The following is a 23,108-nucleotide window of genomic DNA, read 5'->3' as shown; positions in this document are numbered from 1 at the left end:
CTTGCCTCTCTCTGGAGTACCCCTGGTCCCTGGAGGCCACCTCCACCTCTCCAGAGCCAAAGGGGAGCCCTTCCCAACACCCTGGCAGGAGGGAGCTCCACTCAGGCCCCAGAGCACAGGAGCCCCCAACACCCTTCATCTTTCCTACCAAGGGTCTTCTTTCCCAAGTCTTATCTGCACCTAAATAAGGATAGGTTGTGAGGTAAATGTTTGTCCCCTGTTCTACCTCAGAGTGCAATAATATTCTACTTCCTCCCACCTTTTTATAAACATGTGTTCACTAACTCCATGAGGTAGGCTGATTTAGCAGAAAGAAAATTGAGCTAGGATTTGGCAGACCGGCATTCTAAGCACCGGTTCTGTTATCAAGTTGCTGTGTGCATTTTAGAAATTCACTGACATCCTGGAACCTCATCCACCTCAGAAAAAGAGCAGACAGGACAAAATGCTCATACTGTATGTCACAGGAGGTTGACATGGGGCCAATAGTTGATAGAGAAATTGTACTTTCCAAACCCGATTTCTTCTGCCATTTTTGAAAATCATTTTGAGGAATTAAAGGTGAACAATAATTTAGAAACACCTTACCTTAAATGTATCATTCATCATTTTATAAATCTAATGTGTTGTATTTTATGGGGAGGGGTAGTCCACTTTTTCTCGCATGTATTTTTCTATTAAGATGCCAGGCTTTGGGGACAGAGAGATGCGAGCCTGAATTCTGCCTCTGCCACTTAGTTTTGTGACCTTAGGCAAGACACTTAATTCAGTTGTGTTTTCTTCAGCTACAAAATGGAAACAATAAGACCTACCTCAGAAGGTTGCCCAGATTAATAACATAAAATGAGACAGAGTGATTGAGAATCCATAACATGGTGGCATTGATTAAAAAAAAAAAGGTATAAAAAACAAAATGCCTCCCGACTTTACCATGTGTCTCCACATAGCACATGCTCCTGCAGGACAATCCCAGGCCAGCCAGAACCAGATAAAGTGCCAAGTTGCAACAAATCCTGTGTTCCCATGGGATGCAGGGAAGACATTTCTTCCATAAATGCAAAGGTAAAACAAATAATCTGGGAGATCCTGGCCCCTTAAAATGAATTCCAAAGTAGAGACCAACGAATGGGCCTGAAGTTGGCCTTGAGCAGTTATCACCTGCGTCCTATGATCTACCTCTTATGTTTACAGCCTAGTAAAATGAGACTGGGGATTCCAGACACCCCTGGCCAGTCTAGTCCATATGGGTAGCCTTTATGACCACCCCAAGATTCAGCCCCACATTTGTCTGCTCATTCAGAGCATTCTTCAGCCATTCCTTTGGTCAGCTCACAAACATGTATAGGTCACCTGCGAAATCATCGTGGGTAAATCATTGTGGAACTAGAGATGAATAGGACCTGGTGCCTGCTCTCAAGGGCTTGGGGATCTAGTGGGAAGACTGGTCAACAACAACCTAAACTATACTGAAAGACAAAATAAAGGGCACACTATTCAAAGTCGAAGCCGAAAGACAAGTGCAATTTAGTCCTCCTGGGACAGGGAGCACCCAAAAATTTTCTCTGAGGAAAAGCATCTGACTGGATGAGTAGGCTCTGGTAGGTGGAGGAGTGATGGCTGGCGTTCTAGGCTCCGAGGCTTAAAAGTGTGAGTGGAGCACGGGGCTGGCTGCAGGCCTTGAGAAGACAGAGGTGCAGCGGCCAGACAGGAGCCGATTTAGAGTGGGGGCCACTTTTGTTTGTCCCACTGCAGTGTGTTGTAGGGTACAGATGTGGGTTCTGGAGTCAGAGAGCCCCAGGTTTGAATTTTGCTTTGCAGTTTCCTAGCTTTATGATGTTGGCCAAGTCTCTTCACTCTCTGAGCCTCAGTATCCTTATCTGTAAAATGACTGTCGTGAAGGTTGTGAGATAAAATACATAAAGTGCTTAGCACAGTATCTGGTATATAAGTTGCTCCACAAGTTAAATTAGTAGTGTCATTTTTAAAAATGAGATACTAGGAATAAAGGTAATGTTAGGTCTCTAGAACCGAGAACCTTACTTTTAGAAAGCTCCCACTCTTCAGTTTCGTTCCTCCAAGTGTCTACCTTCCTAAGTCTCTGTTCTCATGAGCAGGCTGAGCGGGCTGTACCCAGAGTATAACACTGCAACTGTTTCCCCTCCTTAACCCAAGGTTTCTGTCTCCCTAAGTCTCTGTACCCATGAGCAAGCTGTACCTGGAATGAAACAATTGTAACCATCTTCCTAGGCTAGGCCAGATGCAAATCTTTACCCTATAAAAGAAGACACCCAACTGCCTCTCTGTGCTGACCCCATTTTTCGGCTCAGCCTGGCAGGTCCGCTTGCCACTTGCTAATAAAATCTTCTTTCTTTACCTGGCTAGCGTCTCCTTCCTCAGTGACATTACAGGAAAGATTATAACTAAATAGCCCTAAAGGCTGAAATTGGTCTAAAGCACTGGGTCATCTGCAGAATGCATTTTAAATTGCTTGTCTGGAAGATGGAAAAAGAAGAGTTTTTATGGGCTTCGGAGTTAACAGCCCTAGACTAGAGTCCCAGTGCCTCCGCTTATAAGTTGTGTGGCCTTACACTAGTTACTTAACCTCCCTGAAACTGTTTCCCTATCTGCAAAATGGGAAACTGTTTCCCTATCCGCTGTCTCAACAGGGTTGCTGAGAAACTTAAATGAGATAACAGATGGAAAGTTCCTGGCACAACAGAGGCAGGCAGCCAAAGGTAGCTATTATAGCTATTACTGTTTTAGCTGAAAGCTTTATCTGAACCTTCAAGCTTTTAAGACTTATTTGTTGAAATTGGAAAATACGTTCTCATTAGAGCCATCACTTGGAACACACTCCCACACGAGGCCAGATTTAAGGGATGTTCTGTATCCACTTCGAGACAGCTTGTAAATGCTCCTCCCAGTCTTGTACAAAGAGACCCTCCCTTTGTTCCAATGGCCCAACCCTGGAACCTTTACACAATCCATTTCCTTTCATTACTTTTGTCAGAGCTCTGAGATTTATCCTTGGTTCTATTTGATACCACCCCAACCCCTCACCAGGTCCAATTGCAGATAACTAATTTGGCCATAAAGTCAATTTAATCATAGCACAAGAGCCTGCTGAGAGGCCAGGGTCAGAGGTCATAGTAAGGGAGAGCAGAAGCAAAAGTTTGAAGGAAACCCAAGAGCTACTGCCAGCATCATCCCTGACTGTGCAAAGTGAGCAACCTGTCTTGACTGTACCTCCAATACCCTCCACTACCCCACTGTTCCATCCACAAGAGAAAGGCCACAATCCCAAGCTGGAAGGCACTTTGTCTCCAAATCAGGATTTTTTACTCTAAGGAACTCTAGATATTGGGGTTTGTAAATAAGAAGGCAGAAAAGAGCAGGTGAAGTACCTTGGCAGGCTAAGGATAAACCCAATAGCAACTGAAGAGAATCAGTCTGTCCCTTTGCTTCCAAGCATCAGAGTCAAGAACAAGTCCCACAGGAGTCTTCTAGCCATACTCTACATAAGGGAAGTAATTTCTGCTCTCTTAGAACCAGAAGTCTGGGAAAAAGGGGCAGGTTTTCCAGCCACTGGCTTCATGGCCCATTCGCTCCAGACAGCCCTGCATGTTGTTTCCATGGAGTTGTTCCTTCTCTAGGGCCAGTGATGCCAGCTCCAGCAAAAGAGAAGTCTCCTGAAGAGCTCACAGAAGGGCAACCTAGCAACCTATCCTTGAGCCAGGAAATGAAAGAGCTATCTCAGTGGCAGAGGCTGTGGTTTGGGGGCTAGATTCAATTGTGTTCCATTTCCCACACTTCTTCCTCCAGCACAAGTTGAAGGAGAAAGATGTTATAAAGAAAGCTTTTTGGGGAGTGGTTCTTAAACATTTTGGGGCCACACACCCATTTAAAAATCTACAAAGCTATGAACTCAGAAAAATGTACAGAGTTCAAATTCTTTGCATACGGTTTCAGGAAGGACCCCTGGTAGGAACCTCTGCTCTGGAGTTACATTTCAGGACAAATATACTGTGGTCAGGTACACTGATGGCAGGCCCATATACTTATAACTTTCAGCATGATGTGGTGTTTAAAAGAGTGGTTCAGAAACCTCTCTACACTTCAGAATCGACTACAGTGCTGGTTAAGAATATAAATCACACTTTTCATCCCTAGTCCTAGTATATCAAAATCCCCCTGAGGTAGGGCACAGAAACATGTCTTTCTAACAAACTCCAAAATGATGCTGAGGCAGCTGGCCTTGTATCCATACTTTGGTTAACAGCATAGGTTCTGGATTTAGAGACACGGTCCAAAATCAGAGATATGGTTGCTTTACCTTGTAATTTGGGGCAAGTCATTTCAACTCTCTGAAACTTTTCTCCTTTGGGGTCATAAAGGGCTGCAGAAATAATGTTATTTTTATAAACAGGCAGTTTGTCATAGTGTAAAGAAGGGAAAGTGCCTCAGTTTCCTCTTCTGTACAATGGGTACCATAAAAGTTGCTTTCCTCTTCCCTCACCCCTCTCTCCACCGCCTTCTCACCCCCTCCCTCAGCACTACCATCACATTTAGACTGCTACTGAGATGGTTTGAGACTACCTATGTAAAAGTGCTCTCCAGGCAGCACAGCAAGGCACAGTTGGCATCTAGAGAAAAGAATGAGGTGCAAAATCGGATGCTGTTACTTACTTGCTGCATGATACAGGGCAAGACGCCTAACCTCTCTGTTGCTCAGTTTCCTCAACTGTAAAATGGAGATACCAGCCCTTGTTCACTAATTCTGTACAGTCCCAAATTGGTCCTCCCAAGCCGGCTTTGGCTTTTCTCCACTAACCCTTAATGTGACAGCCTTTTAAGTCAGACATGTCGACCCGGGTTGTGGGCTCTTAGCTCTGGACTTCCTAACCACACTACCTAGGTGCTTAAGTCCCCTCTAAATGGGCAAACTGACTCCTACCTCTTTCAAAAGGCTGCTGAGAATAAATAGGATGTTCGTGCAAGCGCATTTGCACATAGAAAGTGCTCGGGAAATGCTTTTCCCCCCTTCCCCCTACACAAAAGTATGGAACTCTCATTGTTCACTTGGTTTTTGTTCTACCTCGTGTTTAAGGCATCCGGTCTCAAAACGCGGAGGAAAGCTAAGGCAGAAGGGGACAGGGAGAAGGGGAGCGAGGAAGAAGCAGCAAACTCACGGGTAGAATGTTAAATAGACCTGGTCCGCGCGCCCAAGCTGCACTTGACGCCGCGCAGGCTCCCGCGCCCGTCTGCCGCAGCACCCGCCGGCCGGCTGTCCCCTCTCGATAGCAGTGGCCTCGCGCGGGAGGCTGCCTGGGGAGGCCGCCCCCGCGTCCCGCTGATTGGCCGCGCAGCCCCGCTCATCACGCTCTTTTGCCTCAATGGGCAGACCGAGAGCCGCCGCAACGGCTGGGAGGGCCGAATTGGAGGGCGGGGACAGCTGTGGCGGCCTTGGGAACCGCGCTACCCGTCTCTGGGCCGCCGTGCAAAAGCAGCTCGGTCCATTGGTCGGTTGGGCAGCACCGGGTCGCTTAGCGGCCGAGGAGGCGTCATCCTTTTCCCCTGCAGGGCCGCGGAGACCCGAAGATGACATAGAGCTGGTGACGCCGGAGCATCCGCTGCCTATCAGCGGAGCGCAGGTAAGGAAAGGGAGAGTGATTGACCGGCGGAGAGAGGCGGGGCAAGTCCTACCGTTTCTGCATGGCTCCCGGGTTGGAGAATCGATCGCTGCGAGGCAGGTGAAGGAGCACTCCCGTGGCCCGGCTGCCCTGAAGGAGGAGGTGGGGTTCACCTGGATGCTGCCGACTAGGTAAGGAGTGCCTGGATTGGGGGTTGGAGGGGCGTTTTCAAGGAGGTGGCAAGGGGTGGGGAAGGATAACCTCAAGCTGTCTGCCTTTAACCCCCTCTGCATCTCCTCATCTCTTCCTAGGAAGGGATATGTGGGTGGGAGTTTATCCAACTCCTATTTCCTTTCGCTGTGGCCGGCCCTGAAAGCTGAATCCGAACTTGAATTCTGTGTAGCTGATTGCAGAGCTGGTAGGCCGGTGGTTTCCGGGGGAGAATGTAATTGAGGGGAGGGGGGAGAGGGGAGGGCCCGCCCGTTGGGCTTGTATTCAGCAGGTTGGAGAGGGAATTTTCCACCTGGCGACAGCGGAATCGGTGGAAAGGGGTGTCGAACTCTTTTACCTGCCTGTAATCCTGCCGACTGGGTCAATTGTCGAGCTAGGACTGGGTCTGGAGCTCACAAACCCCTCAAGCCCATTCACAGACTGGGTCACAAACCCTTCACATGCCAGGCAGGGTCCCCAGACCCCTCACATGCAGGTCTGCAGGTCTGTGGAATAGGTAACTGGCAAGCGCACTAGCTCCACCCACACACAATTTGTTTACAAAGAATGCACTTCGCCACCCCCAAACCTCCCTAAGGCAGGGGACCTGATTAGATTATTCCATTTTCCCAACAAGGGGGTAGCAGTATGAAGGGAGAGTCTGCTTCTGACCCTTCCCTTCACTCCCCTCAGCCAGGCGCAGTCTTGATGCCCTGAGGACTGGGATCTGTGACCCTGGTGGACAGAGGTTGACTGTACCCAGAGGTTGACCATACCCTGAGGTGAACTTTCTCACCAAGGGCACCTGTTGCAGAGGCTGGAAGTGAAATAAAGGCAAGTGGTAGTTTCCGAGCTCACCTAAGAATCTGAAAAATAATGGGGAAAACTCTTACAAGGGGGTGTGGATGAGAACTGAGACTGTGAGGTTAAAGAAGATCTTAATGTGTGACCATAAGTCTGAGATTTACGCTATCGAGGTCTATTTTGAGAACCCAATATCAGCTCCAAACACTGATTATTACAACTAGAATTCGAAGCAAACCATTGCCACCCCTCCTGAAGGATGGCAGGAGGGAATGGATGTGGCTCTGAGAAACGCCCTGCTAGCATAGGGACATTTGCTAGCTCCTAGAGGTTGTAGTAGCCAGTCTCCTGCAGGGCTTTTTTAAGATAGTGGGCAGACAGAAGATGCACTGCAGGGCATTCAGGAAGGTAGAAAATGCTTCCCCGCATCCTACTACCTTATTGAACTTCTTCTTTACAGTCCCTACTGAAGTACAAGGAAGGCACAGCCCAGGGACGTTGCTTTAAGGATTCCTGAAGATTAGACTTTTCTAAGAAGCCTAAGCATTTTGTTATATCCAGATACCTTTATTGTTGTCAGTCATAGCTAGCATCATTGCATGTGTGAGTAACAGCTGATGGCAGAACGCACCCTTGCCACTCTCCATGCTGAGGTCTCAGGGGAGGAGTCTTGGTCCTTAATAGCCAACGTGGCAGAGAGAAACATAAAGTTGTTCTCAGGGAGGGTGGTGCCAGCCCAGGGGGTAGAAACCTTTGAAAACCGGCTGATCCAAGTAAATGAGGTTCTGCCAGGTTGGAATATGTCTGAGGAGGAAAAGCTCGAGTGCTTGATGAAAACCTCTAGGGGCCTTGCCCAGGAGGCCATGCATTTGCTCCAGGCAGCTAACACCAACCTAAATGTGGCAGATTTTTTTGAGGGTTATGAAATTGGTGTTTGGGGAGACTGAAAGCAGTGTGACTGCTCATGGTAAATTTTTTAACACCATGCAGGCACAAGGGGAGAAAGCCTCCCTTTATGTGATCCATTTAGAGGTGCAGCTCCAGAATGTTATTCAGGCAAACATCATAGCCAAGAAAGACTCGCCTGTGCCAGCTCCTGCTAAACACTGAGCTGAGTAAGGACATGAGCTTCAGGCTTAAGGATGTTCTGAGGGTGTATGCAGATGAGCAGGAGTGTCTTCCCAGTTTTCTGAAGTTAATCAGGATGATAAGGGAGGAAGAGGGTAGGGGGGACACTTTTATTAAACAGAAGTGGCCCAAAAAAGATGAGCCAATAATGGAGAGGGCAGCCAGCCCTGCAGCATTTCAGGGCCTCCAGCAATAGCGATCCACAGTGCTGACTGCAATGTGATAGAGACAGATGATACCCCTGATGACATAGATGAGGATGTGATCCTGGAGGAGTCTCAGGACCATCCACTGACATCCATAGGTATCCCTCTCTTCCGGTTAGGGCCAGATCTCAGGATCAAGGGCTGGTCATTGATTCCACCAACAATTCTGGAGCTCAGTCTCCTTCCACCAGTGGTAGGTCTGGGTATAAGACTGATGGTCCTGGGAATATGCATACAGCCAGGAAGCAAAAATTCACAATTCGCTGTTCATATTGTGGCAAGGAGGTCCACTCAAAAGAAACCTGTGGCAACGAGAGCAACACGGCCCAAGTTTTTGAGAATCTGATCATCACCCTGCAGTAGCTGACACATACAGAAGAAAGATCAAAAGAGGTCCCTGGAGAACACAATGACCCTCTCTGAGTCACAATAAAGGGCTAGACCCAGCCCTAAACGAACCCTTAGCTGTATTCAGTCTGGTGATGGGGAACACAGAGGCCAGGAGGTGGGAGAGCTGGCTTCTAACTGCATGAATTAATCCACAAAGCAGTTTTCCTTTGGGAAGAAGAGGTCTTGCATACCAACACAGTGAAGGGGGATAGCCTGACCTCTGTCCCTGCTCCCTCCTCTGCCTGCCTAAAGATATGTTCTCTGTGTCTATTTCTTTCATGCCTTTATTCTTTTTTATGAAAGGAGTATCTTTGTTAAACCTTCAAAAAATACAAAAACTAAAGTACAAGTTACCGGAAATTCTCCACTCTTAGATAACCATTGTCAGCCCTTTGGTGAATGTCCTTCTAGATATTTCCCTGTACCTATATACCCAGATAGATGTATGTATAGCTAAAATTGATCAAATGTAAGTGCTGTTCTATAATGTGTATTTTTTCACCAAATAATGTATCTTGTGGACTTCTATGTCAATGAATATGTGTGTGAGTATGTATATGTGTATACACACACACAGACACACACACACACATAAGCACATCTCATTTAATGCATGTGTGTGATGTTAGATTTAGGAATATAAAGGAAAAATAAATAAGACTAAATATAAAAACTATAAGGTGAGGGGTTGTACCATGAGGTGTGTTTTTTAAACAACATTTTCATATTTAAAAAAGGGAAGCTGAAACAGGCTGAATATCTCCCCAAGATCCCCTTATCACAACTGACCTGTCTCATAGGTCATAGAGCCAACCTCTACACCTACTAGTTAATAATGTCCCAATGTTTTCTTCTTGAGTGTTTCCTGAGAAATCTGACCATGGTGGAGGAGAAGGGGCAAAAATGGAAAATGGGTATTCCAGAGACTCCATTCCTATTCACTTTGGGAAACGGCACATGCTCCTGCCTCAACTCAGCTTGGAGAGTGATAAAAGATGATGTGTAAACTTTGTCCCTGAAGGTCCCATGTTCCTTGTAGGTAAATCAGTCCCTATCCTCGTGAATAGGACAAGACTGGTGGGGAGAGTATTTAAGGCAGAGAGTGGCATGAAATGAATGCAACCTGAGTGAGTTTGTCGGGAAGGAAATAGGGGCTCCCCTGGGCTGAGAGGATGGTATGCAGAGGTGGGAGCTCATGTCCATGGGAGGCAGCACAGAGCTGTGTGTGCAGGGGAAAGGAGGAGAGGGGGAGAGGGTATGGTGAACAGGCTGGAGGACTCACATCTCAATTGACAGGGACAGGAAGCCTGGCAGGAATTGTAGACCCACGCATTTCACACAGAACCCTGGGCTATGGGGATCTGGGGCGGGGTGGGGGGGGAGGCGTTGGGCCTCTAATTGTGCTGGCAGTCAATAGGGACAAAGCGGGTGCAGGCTGAGGCCCCAAGGGAGGAGGAGAAGCCAGGGCTGCAAGAAGCCCAACACAGNACTCAGCCAGTGAGCAGGAACCGGTCTGTATGTGGGATCCGAACCCTCGGCGGGAGTGCCGTCACTCTCCCAAGTGGCGCACTGTAGCAGTGCGCCACCGGGCCAGCCCTCTAATTCATTTTTAAGAGTTCTTTTTGCATCAAGGATGTAAATCTTTGAGTGTTGAATTTGTTCCTCATCAATTGACTTTTAATTTAATTTGCAATGTTTTCCTTCGTTTCTATGTTGAGAAAATAATTTTCTATCTAAACATTAAATAAAAAAATTAAACTTAACTATTTATATCAGAAGTTTCAAACTACTGCTCATGCCCAGTTCTGGCCCACTGCCTATTTTTGTATGTCCCGTGAGCTAGGAATGGTTTTTGTATTTTTAAATGGCTAAAAACAAAAACAAAAACAAAAAGAGTGTTTTGTGAAATGTGAAAATTATATGAAATTCAAATTTCAGTGTCTATAAGTAAAGTTCTATTGGAACACAACCATGCTCCTTCGTTTACACATTGCCTATGGCTGCTTTCACACCATAACAGCAGAGCTGAGTAGTCGTGATAGAGACCATATGACCCCCAAATCTAATATTTACTATGTGACACTTTACAGGAAATGTTTGCTGACCTGCTTTTTATTATCCATCCTAAAACAGTAAAAAAGAATTTCTAATTATGCAATTTAATTAAATACAAAAAATGAATTACTAAGAAGATACCTATACCTGCAGAATTTTTTTCTGTTTGAGAATGTACTGTCTTACCTTCATCTGTATAATAAAGCATTTCCCAGCTATTCTTTTCTTATAAGCATACTACTGAAACCTTCAAAAGTATACAAAAGAAGAGCGAATAGTAAAACAACTGCCATGCACCCGTTACCCCCTTTAACAGTTAGCAACATATGGCCAATTTTTTTTCATCTATATACTGCCAATTTTCCCTCCTCCCTCTCCCTTGGTTTATTTATTTAAACCATATCCCAGATGTCATATTTTAATTGTAAATTCTTCAGTATGCATCTATAACTTAAAAAAAGAGAGAAGTACAATGCCATCATCACATTTTAAAAAAATTTAATATCAATTCTTTAAAATATATCAAATAAAACTATTCAGATTTCTCTCTCAAAAAATAAATCAGTAAAACAAAGGCAGTCAATTTTTCTGGACAGAGTCACCACTACAGTATTTTGTTGACACAGTAAATATTCCAAAGACTACTACTGAAAAACATGAAATTGGGGAGGAGACCTTTAAAAACTCAACGACATTCAACTTTCACCACACGAAACTTTGCATTTTATAAACTACAAGAATAATAAGTTTCTATTTGCTTTCCAAAAAATAAAAAGGTGGCACTATCTTGTAGAGGCAGAAAGGCATTCAATAGCTGTACTGCAACATACTGTCTAAAAGTTGGTAGTAAATTTGGGGAAGGGGGGAATCTCCCCTCCCACTTTCTTTCTGTATATTCCTGCCCAAGTTGTGGCTGTTTCATGGCAATGCCCCAACCCCCACTCCCCAATAGAAGGAAAGAAAGCACAGCTACTCCTAGAAGTTCAGTGCCAAATGGTTCTGCACATGGCAGTTTCCAAGCCTAACCTTATAGACTTGTATGTAGCTAGAAATCAGAGCAGGGTTTCTCAGTCTTGGCACTAACGACATTTTGAGCAGGATAATCTTTTATTTTTGGTGCCTGTGCATTGTAGGATGTTTAGTGGCATCCCTGGCTTTGACCCACTGCAAGCCAGTAGCACCAGTTGTGACCTACCCAGCATGACAACCAAAACTAACTCTAGACATGGAAATATATCCGCTGGGAGGCAAAACTGATCCCAGTTCAGAACCACCATACTCGAGGGAATAGGCAGCCCAGGACCTCCAAACTATTACTCCCACCCCAGAAAGGCCTGGAAGCAGGTGGGGTAGTATGAGGAGCAACTTGGGAGCAAGGACACATGAAGGGGTATTTGGATCAAAAATAAATGCTCAGTGCAGATCTGAGGACCTGAGGGAGTTTGTCGGGAAGGAAATAGGGGCTCCCCTGGGCTGAGAGAATGCTGCGCAGCAGTGGAAGCTCCTGTGTCCAGGGGAGGCAGTACAGAGCTGTGTGTGCAGGGGAAAGGAGGAGAGGGGGAGAGGGCATGGTGACCAGGCTGGAGGACTCACATCTCGATTGACAGGGACAGGAAGCCTGGTAGGAATTGCAGACCCAGGCATTTCACAGAGAACCCTGGGCTATGTGGTCCTGGGGCAGAGTGGAGGTGGGGAGGCGCTGGGCCTCTAATCGTGCTGGCAGTCAGTAGGGACAAAGTGGGTGCAGGCTGAGGCCCCAAGGGAGGAGGAGAAGCCAGGGCTGCAAGAAGCCCAACACAGCCTTCCCTCTGCTGCCATGCCCAGAAGCTGCCTTGAAATGCTTCTCCTTCCAGAATCATCCCCATCAGCTCTGCTCCTCCCTGGCCACTTGCTCCTGCTCCATCCATGTGCACAAGATCTTACCTTACAACTGCCCCCTCTCCTGCATCCACCTCATTTCTTGGTGGAGGGGTTAGAGGCTCAGCCTTCTGTGCTCTGTCCATCACCACCCCCAGCATTCCATGTTGTCTTGAGCCTCAGCCCCCTTAACCCTCGTGGCCGGTAGACTGGGAGGGCTCCTCTGCCTCTGGCCCTTTAGATGAGAACCGACCAGGAGCAGAGGCTCAACAGGCCCTCTCCTTGCCTCTCTCTGGAGTACCCCTGGTCCCTGGAGGCCACCTCCACCTCTCCAGAGCCAAAGGGGAGCCCTTCCAGGGAGCCCTTCCCAACACGCTGGCAAGAGGAAGCTCCACTCAGGCCCCAGAGCACAGGGGCTGCCAACATCCCTCAACTCTTATAGGTTTTTGTTTTTTTCTAACAGTTACTCATATGTTTTCGTGGGGTACATTGTGTTTCAATACATGCACACACTGCACAATGTTTCACTTACGGCAGATCACATAGTTTTGTGCCTGACAGTCCACCCTGTTTGCAGTTCTTTATTCCTACCTACCGCTCCCGAAATCTACCCTTGGAGGGGATCTGCCCACTCACCTATACTAAATTAGAATATCAGTCCAGGGCTGGCTGGTTAGCTCACTTGGTTAGAGCGTGGTACCCATAACACCAAGTTCCAGGGTTCCATCCCTGTACCAGCCAGCCAGCCAAAAAAAAAAAAAAAAAAAACCACCAAAAAATGAACCAAAAGCCATGGGATCTATAAATGCTGTTGAATGATTTACCCAGATATAGTTTATGCCACTGTATTTTTTTTCTGAAACCAGGTAGTGTAAAAAGGGAAATAAATGCTACACCTACCTCCTCCCTCCTTTTCACTGGGGTCAGCTTGAAGGTTCAGCATAGATCGCTGCTTTGCAAACCTGCTCTGTAATTCACCCCCTTTTCCCTCCCTCATCCTCTTCTGTTGTGTACACTTGAAACTGTCTAAATTTTTTTTTTGTCTTTTGTCTTTTTTCGTGTCCGACAATGGACCGCAACCCTCAGTGTCGCACCCGTACCGGACCGGGACTGGCAACGGGATCGCAACCCTCGGTGCTGCGCCCGCCCCTCGCTCAGCCAGTGAGTGGGAACCGGTCTGTATGTGGGATCCGAACCCTTGGCGGGAGCGCCGCCGCGCTCCCAAGCGGTGCACTGTAGCAGTGCGCCACTGGGCCGGCCCGAAACTGTCTAAATTTTTATTTCACCAAAATGATGCAAAACTGATACTTTTTATTTCACTTTGTGTGACACTGGCTTTTCCTGTATTCCAGAAATATGTATTTTCCCTAACTGGAAGATATGGAAGACCTGGGATGACTAACAGGGTTAAGCAAAAGAAGTCTTTGAGAGAATTTTGTGTCCAATGCCCTTCATTTAATATTATTGTTTTTTCCCCTCCTTTCTTCCTTCATTCTCATTAGTCGCTAAGAGATGAAAATTAGTTTTTGTCTTATCAGGAGAAAATAGCCTTTGATTGATCTCCTTTTGCATTATCTCCCTCCTTCGTGATATTATTTTTCCTTGTTTCCATGACACCGGTATCATGGTTTCCCCATCCCAGATCTTTTCGGTGCCTACCTCCCAGTCACCTTTGCTGAATCTTCTTTCTCTTCCTGATCCTTCCATAATAGCGATAAAAATGAAAGTCACTACAACTGATTTATTAAAGCTATGTTCCAGGCTTCCTGTGCCAAGCCCTTTAAATGCATTTATTAGCTCTTTAATCCTCACAGCAACACCCTTAAGATAGATATTAGTATTACTTTCTAATTACTATTAATTGTCACATGTCAGATGAGGAAACAGGCTAAAAAGTTAGGAAACTTAGGGTCATTCAGCTATTTAGTGGTGGAGCCAGAGATGAGATATTGGACTGACTGACCCGAACGCCTGTGTTCCTTACTTGAATCAAGGTTAGCTCTCGAGTGGACAGCACCCTATGCTGTAGGCATTATTATCATATGCATACGATGTGGGAGAAAACCGAGGTCTATGGACATTACTAGCCAAATGTCACAGCAGCGAGTAGGTTGGGTGCCACACACAAGGATGGAGTCTTTAAGTAACACTTGTTTGACAGAGACTTTTCCTACCTTTCTTTCTTTTTCCCTCCTTGTTGCAGCTATCCTTCCTGCTGCCTGGCAACCATTCCCTCTCCCTTCAGAGCTGTATTATCACATTCCATCCAAGTACCATGTTTCTAGTCTATCCTTTCAGTGCACATGGTTGTGAATTTAACATATGCAAGAAAAGTCAGCAGAATTCAGTGGAGGAGAGAAGAATTGTTCAGTTAGTGGTGCTGGGGAGGGAGGACTTCATTACCTGATTGGAAAAAAGGTCAGTTTACTTTCTGACACTAAATATGAATTCAAGATAAATTTGAGAAATAAATGTAGACTTTATGAAATTGTGTACTAATTCTTTAATAATATATCTTGTTAGGAAATGAATAAAAAGAATCAAATGTTTAAAAGAAACCCCTTTAAAATTGCAATAAAATACATATTTATTAAATCTCTGGATTGGAGGGGACATTCTTTAGTTAAGAGTGGTGAAAGAAAGTATAAAGGACAAGTTTAATAATTCAGAAGACAGCATTAACAGAAATAAAATACAAACAGCAAACTGAGAAATATCAGCAACAAATATGACAGAAAGGGGGTGGAGTAGGCAACAAATTAAAAAAACCCCAATAATAACAGCAAACCTGTATTGTGCTTATGTAGTTAACATCTGTGAAGGTCTTACAAAGTGCCAGGCATATTCTAAGTGATGTACATGATTTTAGATTTCATTTCATTCTCACAATAAATTCTGAGATAGATTCTAATATTTCCATGTTATAAAACATTCCTTTCTTTTTCTTTTCTTTTTTTATTATAACAAAGTTGATTGATTGTACATATCTGTGGGGTACAGAATTGAAAACTTGTATGCAATATGTGATGCTCACATCAGAATAATTATTATATTCAATAATACACACTATCATTGCTATTTCTGACCCTTTACCCATTCCTCCCTCCTCACTCCCTTCCCGCTTCTAGTAACCTTAGTTGTCCTTTTGAAAGTTCAGTGTATTATTGTGAATGTTGCATCTTTCTTCCTTCCTTCCTTCCTTCCTTCCTTCCTTCCTTCCTTCCTTCCTTCCTTCCTTCCTTCCTTCCTTCCTTCCTTCCTTTCTTTCCTTCCTTCTTTCATTTATATGTTTAATATTTTAGCTTCCACTTATGAGTGAGAACATATGGTATTTCTCTTTCTGTGCCTGGCTTATTTCACTTAATATGATTTTCTCTAAGTTCATTCATGTTGTGGTGAATGGCAATATTTCATCCTTTTTATAGCTAAGTAATATTCCCTTGTGTATATATACCACATTTTCCTTATCCAGTCATTTGGATGAACATTTAGGTTGGTTGCAAATTTTAGCTATTGTAAACAGAGCTGCAGTAAACATGGGGGTGCAGGTTTCTCTTTCACATGATGATTTCCATTTCTTTGGGTATATACCCAGCAATGGAATTGCTGGATCCTATGGCATTTCTATCTGAAGTTGTTTAAGGAATCTCCATACCATTTTCCATAATGGCTGCACCAATTTACAGTCCCACCAACAGTGCAGGAGGGTTCTCTTTTTTCTGCATCCTCACCATCATTTGTTCTCTGTCTTCCTGATAATAGCCAGTCTAACTGGGGTGAGATGGTATCAATGTGGTTTTGATTTGCATTTCCCTGATGCTGACTGATGTTGAGCATTTTTTGTGTGTCTGTTAGCCATTTGTATATCTTCCTTTGAGAAATGACTTTTCAGTTCCTTTGCCCATTTTAAAATTGGGTTATTTGTTTTTTTACTGTTAAGATATTTGAGTTCCGTATATTCTGGATATTAATCCTTTGTTAGACGTGTAGTTTGCAAATATTTTTCTCCCACTCTGTAGGTTGTCTTTTTACTCTGATAATTGTTTCTATTGCTGTGCAGAAGCTTTGTAGTTTGATATAACCCCATTTATTTTTCCTTTTGTTGCCTGTGCTTTGGGGGTCATATTCATAAAATCTTTCTCCAGTCCTACTTCCTGAAGTGTTTCCCCTGCATTTTCTTTTAGGAGCTTTATGGTTTCAGGTCTTATATTTAAGTCTTTAATACATTTTGAGTTGATTTTAGTATATGGTGAGAGGTGTAGGTCTAGTTTCATTCTTCTACATATGTGTGTCCAGTTTTCCCAGCACCATTTATTGAAGAAGTAGTCTTTTCCCCAATTATGTTTTTGTTGCCTTTACTGAAGATCAGTTAGCCGTAGGTTTGTGGGATGATTTCTGGGTTCTATATCCTGTTCCATTGGTCGGAGTGTCTGTTTTTAAGCCAGTACCATGCTGTTTTGGTAACTATAGCTTTCTAGTATAGTTTGAAGTCAGGTAGTGTTATGCCTCCAGCTTATTTTGCCCAAGAATATTTTGGCTATTTGGGGTCTTTTGTTGTTCTATATGAATGTTAGGATTGTTTTTTATGTTTCTGTGAAGAATGTCATTGATATTTGGATGGGGATTGCATTGAATCTGTAGATTGCTTTGGGAAGTATGGACATTTTCACAATGTTAATTCTTCCAATCCAGGAGCAAAGAACGTCTTTCCATCTTTTTGTGTCCTCTAATTTCTTTCAAGTGATTTGTAGTGTTTTTCATAGAGATGTTTCACTTCCTTGGTTAAGTTGATTTCTAGGTATTTTATTTTTCTGTGTGACTATTGTAAATAGGCTTGTATCCTTGATTTCTTTTTCTGCTAGGTCATTGTGGGAGTATAAAAACACTGCTGATTTTTGTGTTGATTTTGTTACCTGCAACTTTACTAAAGTCATTTATTAACTCTAAGCAGTTTTTTTTTTTTTTTTTTTGTAGAGATTTTGGACTGTTCTCTATATAGGATCATGTCATCTGCAAACAGGGACAATTTGACTTCATCTTTTCCAATCTGGATGTCCTTTATTTATCTTACCTGATTGCTCTAGCTAGTACTTCCAGTAGTATTTTGAATAGAAGTGGTGAGAGTGGACATCCTTGTCTTGTTCCCATTTTCAAGGGAAAACCTTTCAACTTTTACCCATTGAGGATGATATTGGAAGAGGGTTTGTCATATATGGCTTTATTATGTTGAGACACTTCCCTTTTACACCTAATTTGCTGAGTCTTTATCATAAAGGGATGTTGAATTTAGTCAAATGCTGTTTCTGCATCTATTGAGATAATCATAGGTTTTTTGTCCATGATTTTGTTGATGTGGTGTATCACATTTATTGGTTTGCATATGTTGAACCATCCTTGCATCCCTAGGATGAATCCCACTTGATCATGGTGTTATTATTTTTTTTGATGTGTTGCTATATTCTGTTTGCTAATATTTTGTTGAGGATATTTGCATCTATGTTCATCAAGGATATTGGCCTGTAGTTTTCCTTTTTTGTTTAATCTTTGTCTGGCTTTGGTATCAGGGTGATATGAGCCTCATAGAATGAGTTTGGGAGAATGGCCTCTGCTTCAGTTTTTTGGAATAGTTTGAAAAGAATTGGCATTAATTCCACTTTAAATGTTTGGTGGAATTCGGCAGTAAAGCCATCTGGTCCTGGGCTTTTCTTTGTTGGAAGACTTCTGATTACTGCTTCAATCTCTTTGCTTGTTATTGGTCTGTTCAGGTTTTCTATTTCTTCTTGGTTTAGTCTTGCTGGCGTGTATGTATACAGAAATTTACCGATTTCCTCCAGGTTCTGAAATTTGTTGGCATATAGTTGTTCATAATTGTTTTAGTCCATTTTGTGTTGCTATAACAGAAATACCTGAGACTGGGTAATTTATAAAGGAAAGAGGTTTATTTGGCTTATGATTCTGGGATAGCTGCATCTGGCACAGGCCTCAGGCTGCTTCTACTCATGACAGAAAAGCAGCAGGCAGCTGGCGGGTACAAGCAGAACACATGGCAAGAGAGGAAGCAAGAGAGAGAGAAGGTGCCAGGGTCTTTTTAAGCAATGAGCTCTCACGGGAACTAATAGAGCAAGAACTCACTCATTAATCCCCCCTCCCCCAAGGAGAGCACTAATCCATTCATGAGGGATCTGCCCCATGACTCAATCAGTTTCCAATACTGCCACATTGGAGATCAAAATTCCACATGAGTTTTGGAGGGGACAGTGCATCCAAGCTCCATCAAAAATAGTCTCTAATGATTCTTTGTATTTATGTGGTATTGGTTGTTATGTCTCCTTTTTCATCTCTAATTTTTGTTATTTGGGTCCTCTCTCTTCTTTTTTCAGTGAGTCTGGCTAATGGTTTGTCTATTTTATTTATCTTCTCAAAAAACCAACTTTTTGTTTGATTGGTCTTTTGTATTGTTTTTTGGGTTTCTATTTAATTTAGTTCTGCTGTGATCTGTATTGTGCTTATATAGCTAACATTTATGAAGGTCTTACAAAGTGCCATGAATATTCTAAGAGCTGTACATGGTTTTAGATTTCATTTCTTTCTCACAGTAAATTCTGAGATTGAGTCTAGTATCTCCATGTTATAAAACATTCTAAAGAAATAAACAGAAAAGTATATACAAAGTAAATGTATAGCTTGACAGGTTATTATAAAGCAAACCACCACAAAGATGAAGAAACAGAACACTGCCAGAACTCCAGAAATCCCTGTGAGCCCCTGCCCAATTAAAACTTCTTTCTTCTCCTGGAAAGGAAACCACTCTCATGACTGTTTTTGGCTGTTACTTTCTAGATTTTCTTTATACCTTTACAATTCAAATATGGGTCCCCAAACTCTACAGTTTTGTTTTTAAATTTGATATAAATAGAACTATAATGCACGTGTCCTTCTGTGTTTGGCTCATTTCCCTTACAATTATGTTTCTGAGATTCACATTGTTGATGTAGCAGTGGTTCATCATTTTCAGTTTTGTGCTACAACATTCCAATCTATGAATTTACAAGAAATTATCCATTGTACTGTTGATGGACATTTGGGTTGTTTCCAATTTGAGTCAATTATCAGAAATGTTTCCATGAACATGTTTTTTTTTATGTTTCTTGGTGCCTATATATGTGTGTGTGTGTGTGTGTGTGTGTGTGTGTATACACACATACATACATACATATATATATACATACATACATACATATATATACATATATGTGTGTGTATATATATATATATGTGTGTGTATATATATATATGTGTGTGTGTGTGTGTGTGTGTGTGTATATATATGTAGGAGTGGAATTGCTGGCTCACGGAGTATGTGTATTTTCAACTTCACTAGATACTACCAAACTGTATGAGTATACCAAAGTTTTACCAGTTCCCATTTCCATCAACAGTGTTTGAAAATTCCTGTTGTTTTAACAAGGAAGACATTTTGCTATACTGTACCAACTGAGCTATGTTCCTCAATCCAGCTTTTGGGAGTCAGGCACTGGATCAGCTCTTAAAGAAGTTGTATTTTGATTCTAATCTCAATATGGTACTTTGTACAAAAATGGCTGTCAGGTTGCCTGTGGAGGAGTTGGGTGGTTGGATAAGAAGAGGAGGGACATGATTTGGGCATTCCTGAGCTGCTGGCTCCTTCCCCTACTGAGGCAAGGTAGTTAACCTCTGTGCTGCAGCTTCCTCATGGGTAAAATGGAGACAACAACAAGAAATTCCTCATAGGATTGTGGTGAGGATTAAAATGAATGAATGTTTGCAAGGTCTTTAAAACAGTGCCCGGTGCTTTAAGTGCTGTGCCACAGAATTCTATCATAAATGCAGCAAATGCTTCTCTCTAAACTCTCTGAGCATCCTTGTAGATGGACTACCTAAACCTTCCCTCTCAGCCTCTTCACAGAAAATTTCATTTAAATCAGTAGTCTTAAGACTACTTTTCCCCATGTGAAGGGGGAGAGAAAAAATCCCTTTACAAGATAACCAGAATTCCTTTCCAAGCAGGAACTGTCTGCATTAGAAACATACCTGCAGGGATGCTTGCTTAGTTGGAGGTGAGTGAGGCTCTCTGGACCCAGCTCAGATGGCCTGGATCTAAAGGAAGAGAGTGGCTCAAATTCTCTCCAGAAGGATATCTCAATTTAAGAAGAAAAATCTAATAGTACTAATAAGATTATCACAAAATTACAGGATTATCAAGAGAAGGGGGGAAAGGCCCTGAAGGCATTGCAGAATCCTCTGGGGCAACACTTCCTTTTAAGGCCCAAAGACCTAGAAAGACAAAATGGTCTTGGGAAACAGGCCTGAGGCACCCTATATGGGCTCACTGCCCAGGGCTACGTTGGGGTGCTGGTAGCCCCCACACCAGTACCCCAGCTACTTTGGCTGCCCCAGGTGTGGCTAAATTGGCACCAGGTGTGGCTGGATGTGCAGCTTTGGAAAACACAAGCCAGAAGCCTTGGCAGAATACATGTGGTGTTAGGTCTGCAGGCTCGAAGAATGCCAGAGCTGTGGAGTCTTGGGAGTCTTCACCCCAATTTGAAAGGATGTATGGAAAAGTCTGGGGGCTCAGGAAGACATCTGTTGCAGAGGTAGAGTCACCGCAGACAGCCTTCACTAGAGCAATACCAAGTGGAAATGAGGGTTGGGGTTGCAGCAGAGAAACCTCATCAGCACCATGCCCAGTGGAGCTGTGGGAGTGGGACCACCATGAAGACCTCAGACCTGTGGAGCTACCAGTGTGCCTAACCAGTCTGTGAGAGCTGAAGCATGGCCTCAGACCAAGTAAGCCATAGGAGTGGAGCTGCCTGAGGACTTGGGGACCCAACACCCACACCAGTGTGCAGAGCACCTCGAACATGGAGTCAAGGTATATGATTCACAGATGGGATTCTGAACTTTGGGCTTTTGAGTTAAAACAAGTTAAGACTTTGGGGGTGAAATGAATGTATTTATGTGTGAAACATGAGTTTGGGCAGAATGCTGTAGTTTAGATGCCTCCCCAACGTCATTGAGGCTTAATCCCCACTGTAATTGTTGAGGGTGGGAAATTCTATTATGGTAATTGAAAGGTGGGGCCTTGAAGAGGTGATTAGATTATAGGACAATACCATAGTGAACGGATTAAAAATGGTGGGCATGGGTGTGGTTTGGAGGGCTTTAAAAGGGAAGGACAAAGAGTCTGTCTCTCTCGGCTCTGTCATTTTCACAATGTGGTACCCTGCCATCACTGTCACAACCACCAAGACCTTCACCAAATTCATTTCTAGGACTTGGGACTTCCCAGCCTCAGAAACTGTAAGCAATAAATTTCATTTTCTTTATAAGTTATCCAGTTCTGTGTATTTTTTTTATAAGCAACAGAAATAGACTAATACAAGTCCCTCACTACTAGTGGATACTGCTTTCAAATTTACAATGCCAAAAAGGCAAGAACTAGACAAGCTACTGTCTTTTTGGAAACTGCAGGTTATAAGAAGAGAGAGAGAAAGAGGGATCCAAGGAAAAGTTTGGGGAGCAATCAGTGCATGTACTGTAAGGAAATGGGGCACTGGAGACATACTTGCCCAAAGTTAGAGAAAGAAAAAGAAACAGAAGTGTACAAAAACAGATGGTGAAACAAGGAGACTTGGATGAAAAATGAAGAGGCCCAGGGGCTCTCCTTGATCTAAACAAACCAATCACTTTTTCCCCACAGGAGCCCCAGGTACAACTGACAGTGTGGAATCAACTAGTAGGATTTTCTAATTAACATGTGAGCAACAGACTCAGAATTAAACACAAGTTTGACAAAGATTCTATCCAATCTGTGCCTATAATGGGAGTGACTGGCAAACCCCAACAAAAGACATTTTTTTGTAACCTCTTGAATGCCGTCTAGGCAACAAAACATTTAGACATAACTTCTTGTACCTGCCTTTGTGCCCAATTCCTTTGTTGTGATTTACTTTGCAAATTGAAACTCATGTAACTTTTTTTCCCTGTAGATAAATGGCTTCAACTACAGGTGCATCCTGAACAAGCTCTGCAACTTCACATGCTAATTGCTCAAATGAGCTCATGGACTCATTTCTATCTGAAAACCATGAGAAAATGAGTACACAGGTCTGGGCAGATGGGGCCTCAGGCCATGCACTCAATGTCCCACCCCGTCAAAAGAACTGAAGCCTCAGGTACCCATACCAAGAAAGAAACAGTATCTATTAGGGAAAGAAGCTTTAGAGGTGATTCAACCAGTCCTACAGAAATTTTCAGCTTTTTACTTTTTTATTTATTTTTTTACTAGACAAAATTTTATTTTTTAAAAATTTTTATTGAATCATACTTGATTACACGTATTTTGGGGGTTCAACGTTGACATATGTTAATCAAATCAATAGTACTAGCATATATATTGTTACGAATTGTACTTATTCTTTATGCCCCTTGTCTAATCTTTCCCCATCTCCCTCCTCCAATTACACTAAATTTCTTCTCTCCTTCTGAAAGAGTAATGGTTACTCTGTTGATTTGTGGCCTAGATGATCTGTCCAGTGCTGAGAGGTGTGTTCAGGTCCCCCAATATTATCGTAGAGCAGATGATTCTTCTGTCACTCTGGAATGAGTTTTGTGGAGAGAGACATCCTCTTCTTTTCTTTGGTCTCTGCTGGTGACTGCCCTTGTGTCAGTGCATTCGAGTGGCTGGCGTACCATCTGCACGGTGGTTGTGGCGTCTAGCTGCTTTTGTGGCCGCGGGCGGTATTTTGGGGGGGGGTGGGGGGCCCCCCCACAGGGGTGGGGGGGTTGT

At 43.5% G+C, this 23,108-nt stretch overlaps 2 protein-coding genes and 1 long non-coding RNA gene across 5 annotated transcripts in view; 2 read left to right on the top strand and 1 right to left on the bottom strand.

The window, feature by feature from the left end:
- The window catches only part of SLC25A53 (solute carrier family 25, member 53), a 60,535-nt gene that overhangs the window by 4,408 nt on the left and 33,019 nt on the right, over positions 1-23,108 (bottom strand). The window contains exon 1 of one of the 3 annotated variants that reach the window (XM_008590502.1): positions 5,704-5,714. The exons of 1 other annotated variant lie outside the window; for it this stretch is intronic. In XM_008590502.1, the coding sequence (XP_008588724.1) occupies positions 5,704-5,714 (11 nt within the window). Of the gene's footprint in view, positions 1-5,189; positions 5,271-5,703; positions 5,715-23,108 lie in introns of those variants that run through there. One more of the 3 variants, XM_008590503.1, reaches the window with a different exon arrangement.
- LOC103605906 lies at positions 5,722-6,671 on the top strand. Its single transcript, XR_551831.1, has 3 exons — positions 5,722-5,821; positions 5,942-6,048; positions 6,534-6,671. It is a non-coding gene; the product is annotated as an uncharacterized LOC103605906 (long non-coding RNA).
- Positions 7,197-8,606, top strand: ZCCHC18 (zinc finger, CCHC domain containing 18). Its single transcript, XM_008590506.1, is given in 6 exon segments — positions 7,197-7,320; positions 7,323-7,552; positions 7,554-7,723; positions 7,725-7,954; positions 7,957-8,091; positions 8,094-8,606. Coding segments are annotated over 6 exon segments (1,044 nt in total). The 5' UTR covers positions 7,197-7,289; the 3' UTR covers positions 8,342-8,606.

The sequence above is a fragment of the Galeopterus variegatus genome, unplaced genomic scaffold (assembly GCF_000696425.1).
Source record: "Galeopterus variegatus unplaced genomic scaffold, G_variegatus-3.0.2 Scaffold6166, whole genome shotgun sequence".
In the NCBI taxonomy this organism is placed as follows: domain Eukaryota; kingdom Metazoa; phylum Chordata; class Mammalia; order Dermoptera; family Cynocephalidae; genus Galeopterus; species Galeopterus variegatus.
Note: the sequence above shows the minus strand (reverse complement) of the source record. Positions and strands in the feature narration are given on the sequence as shown.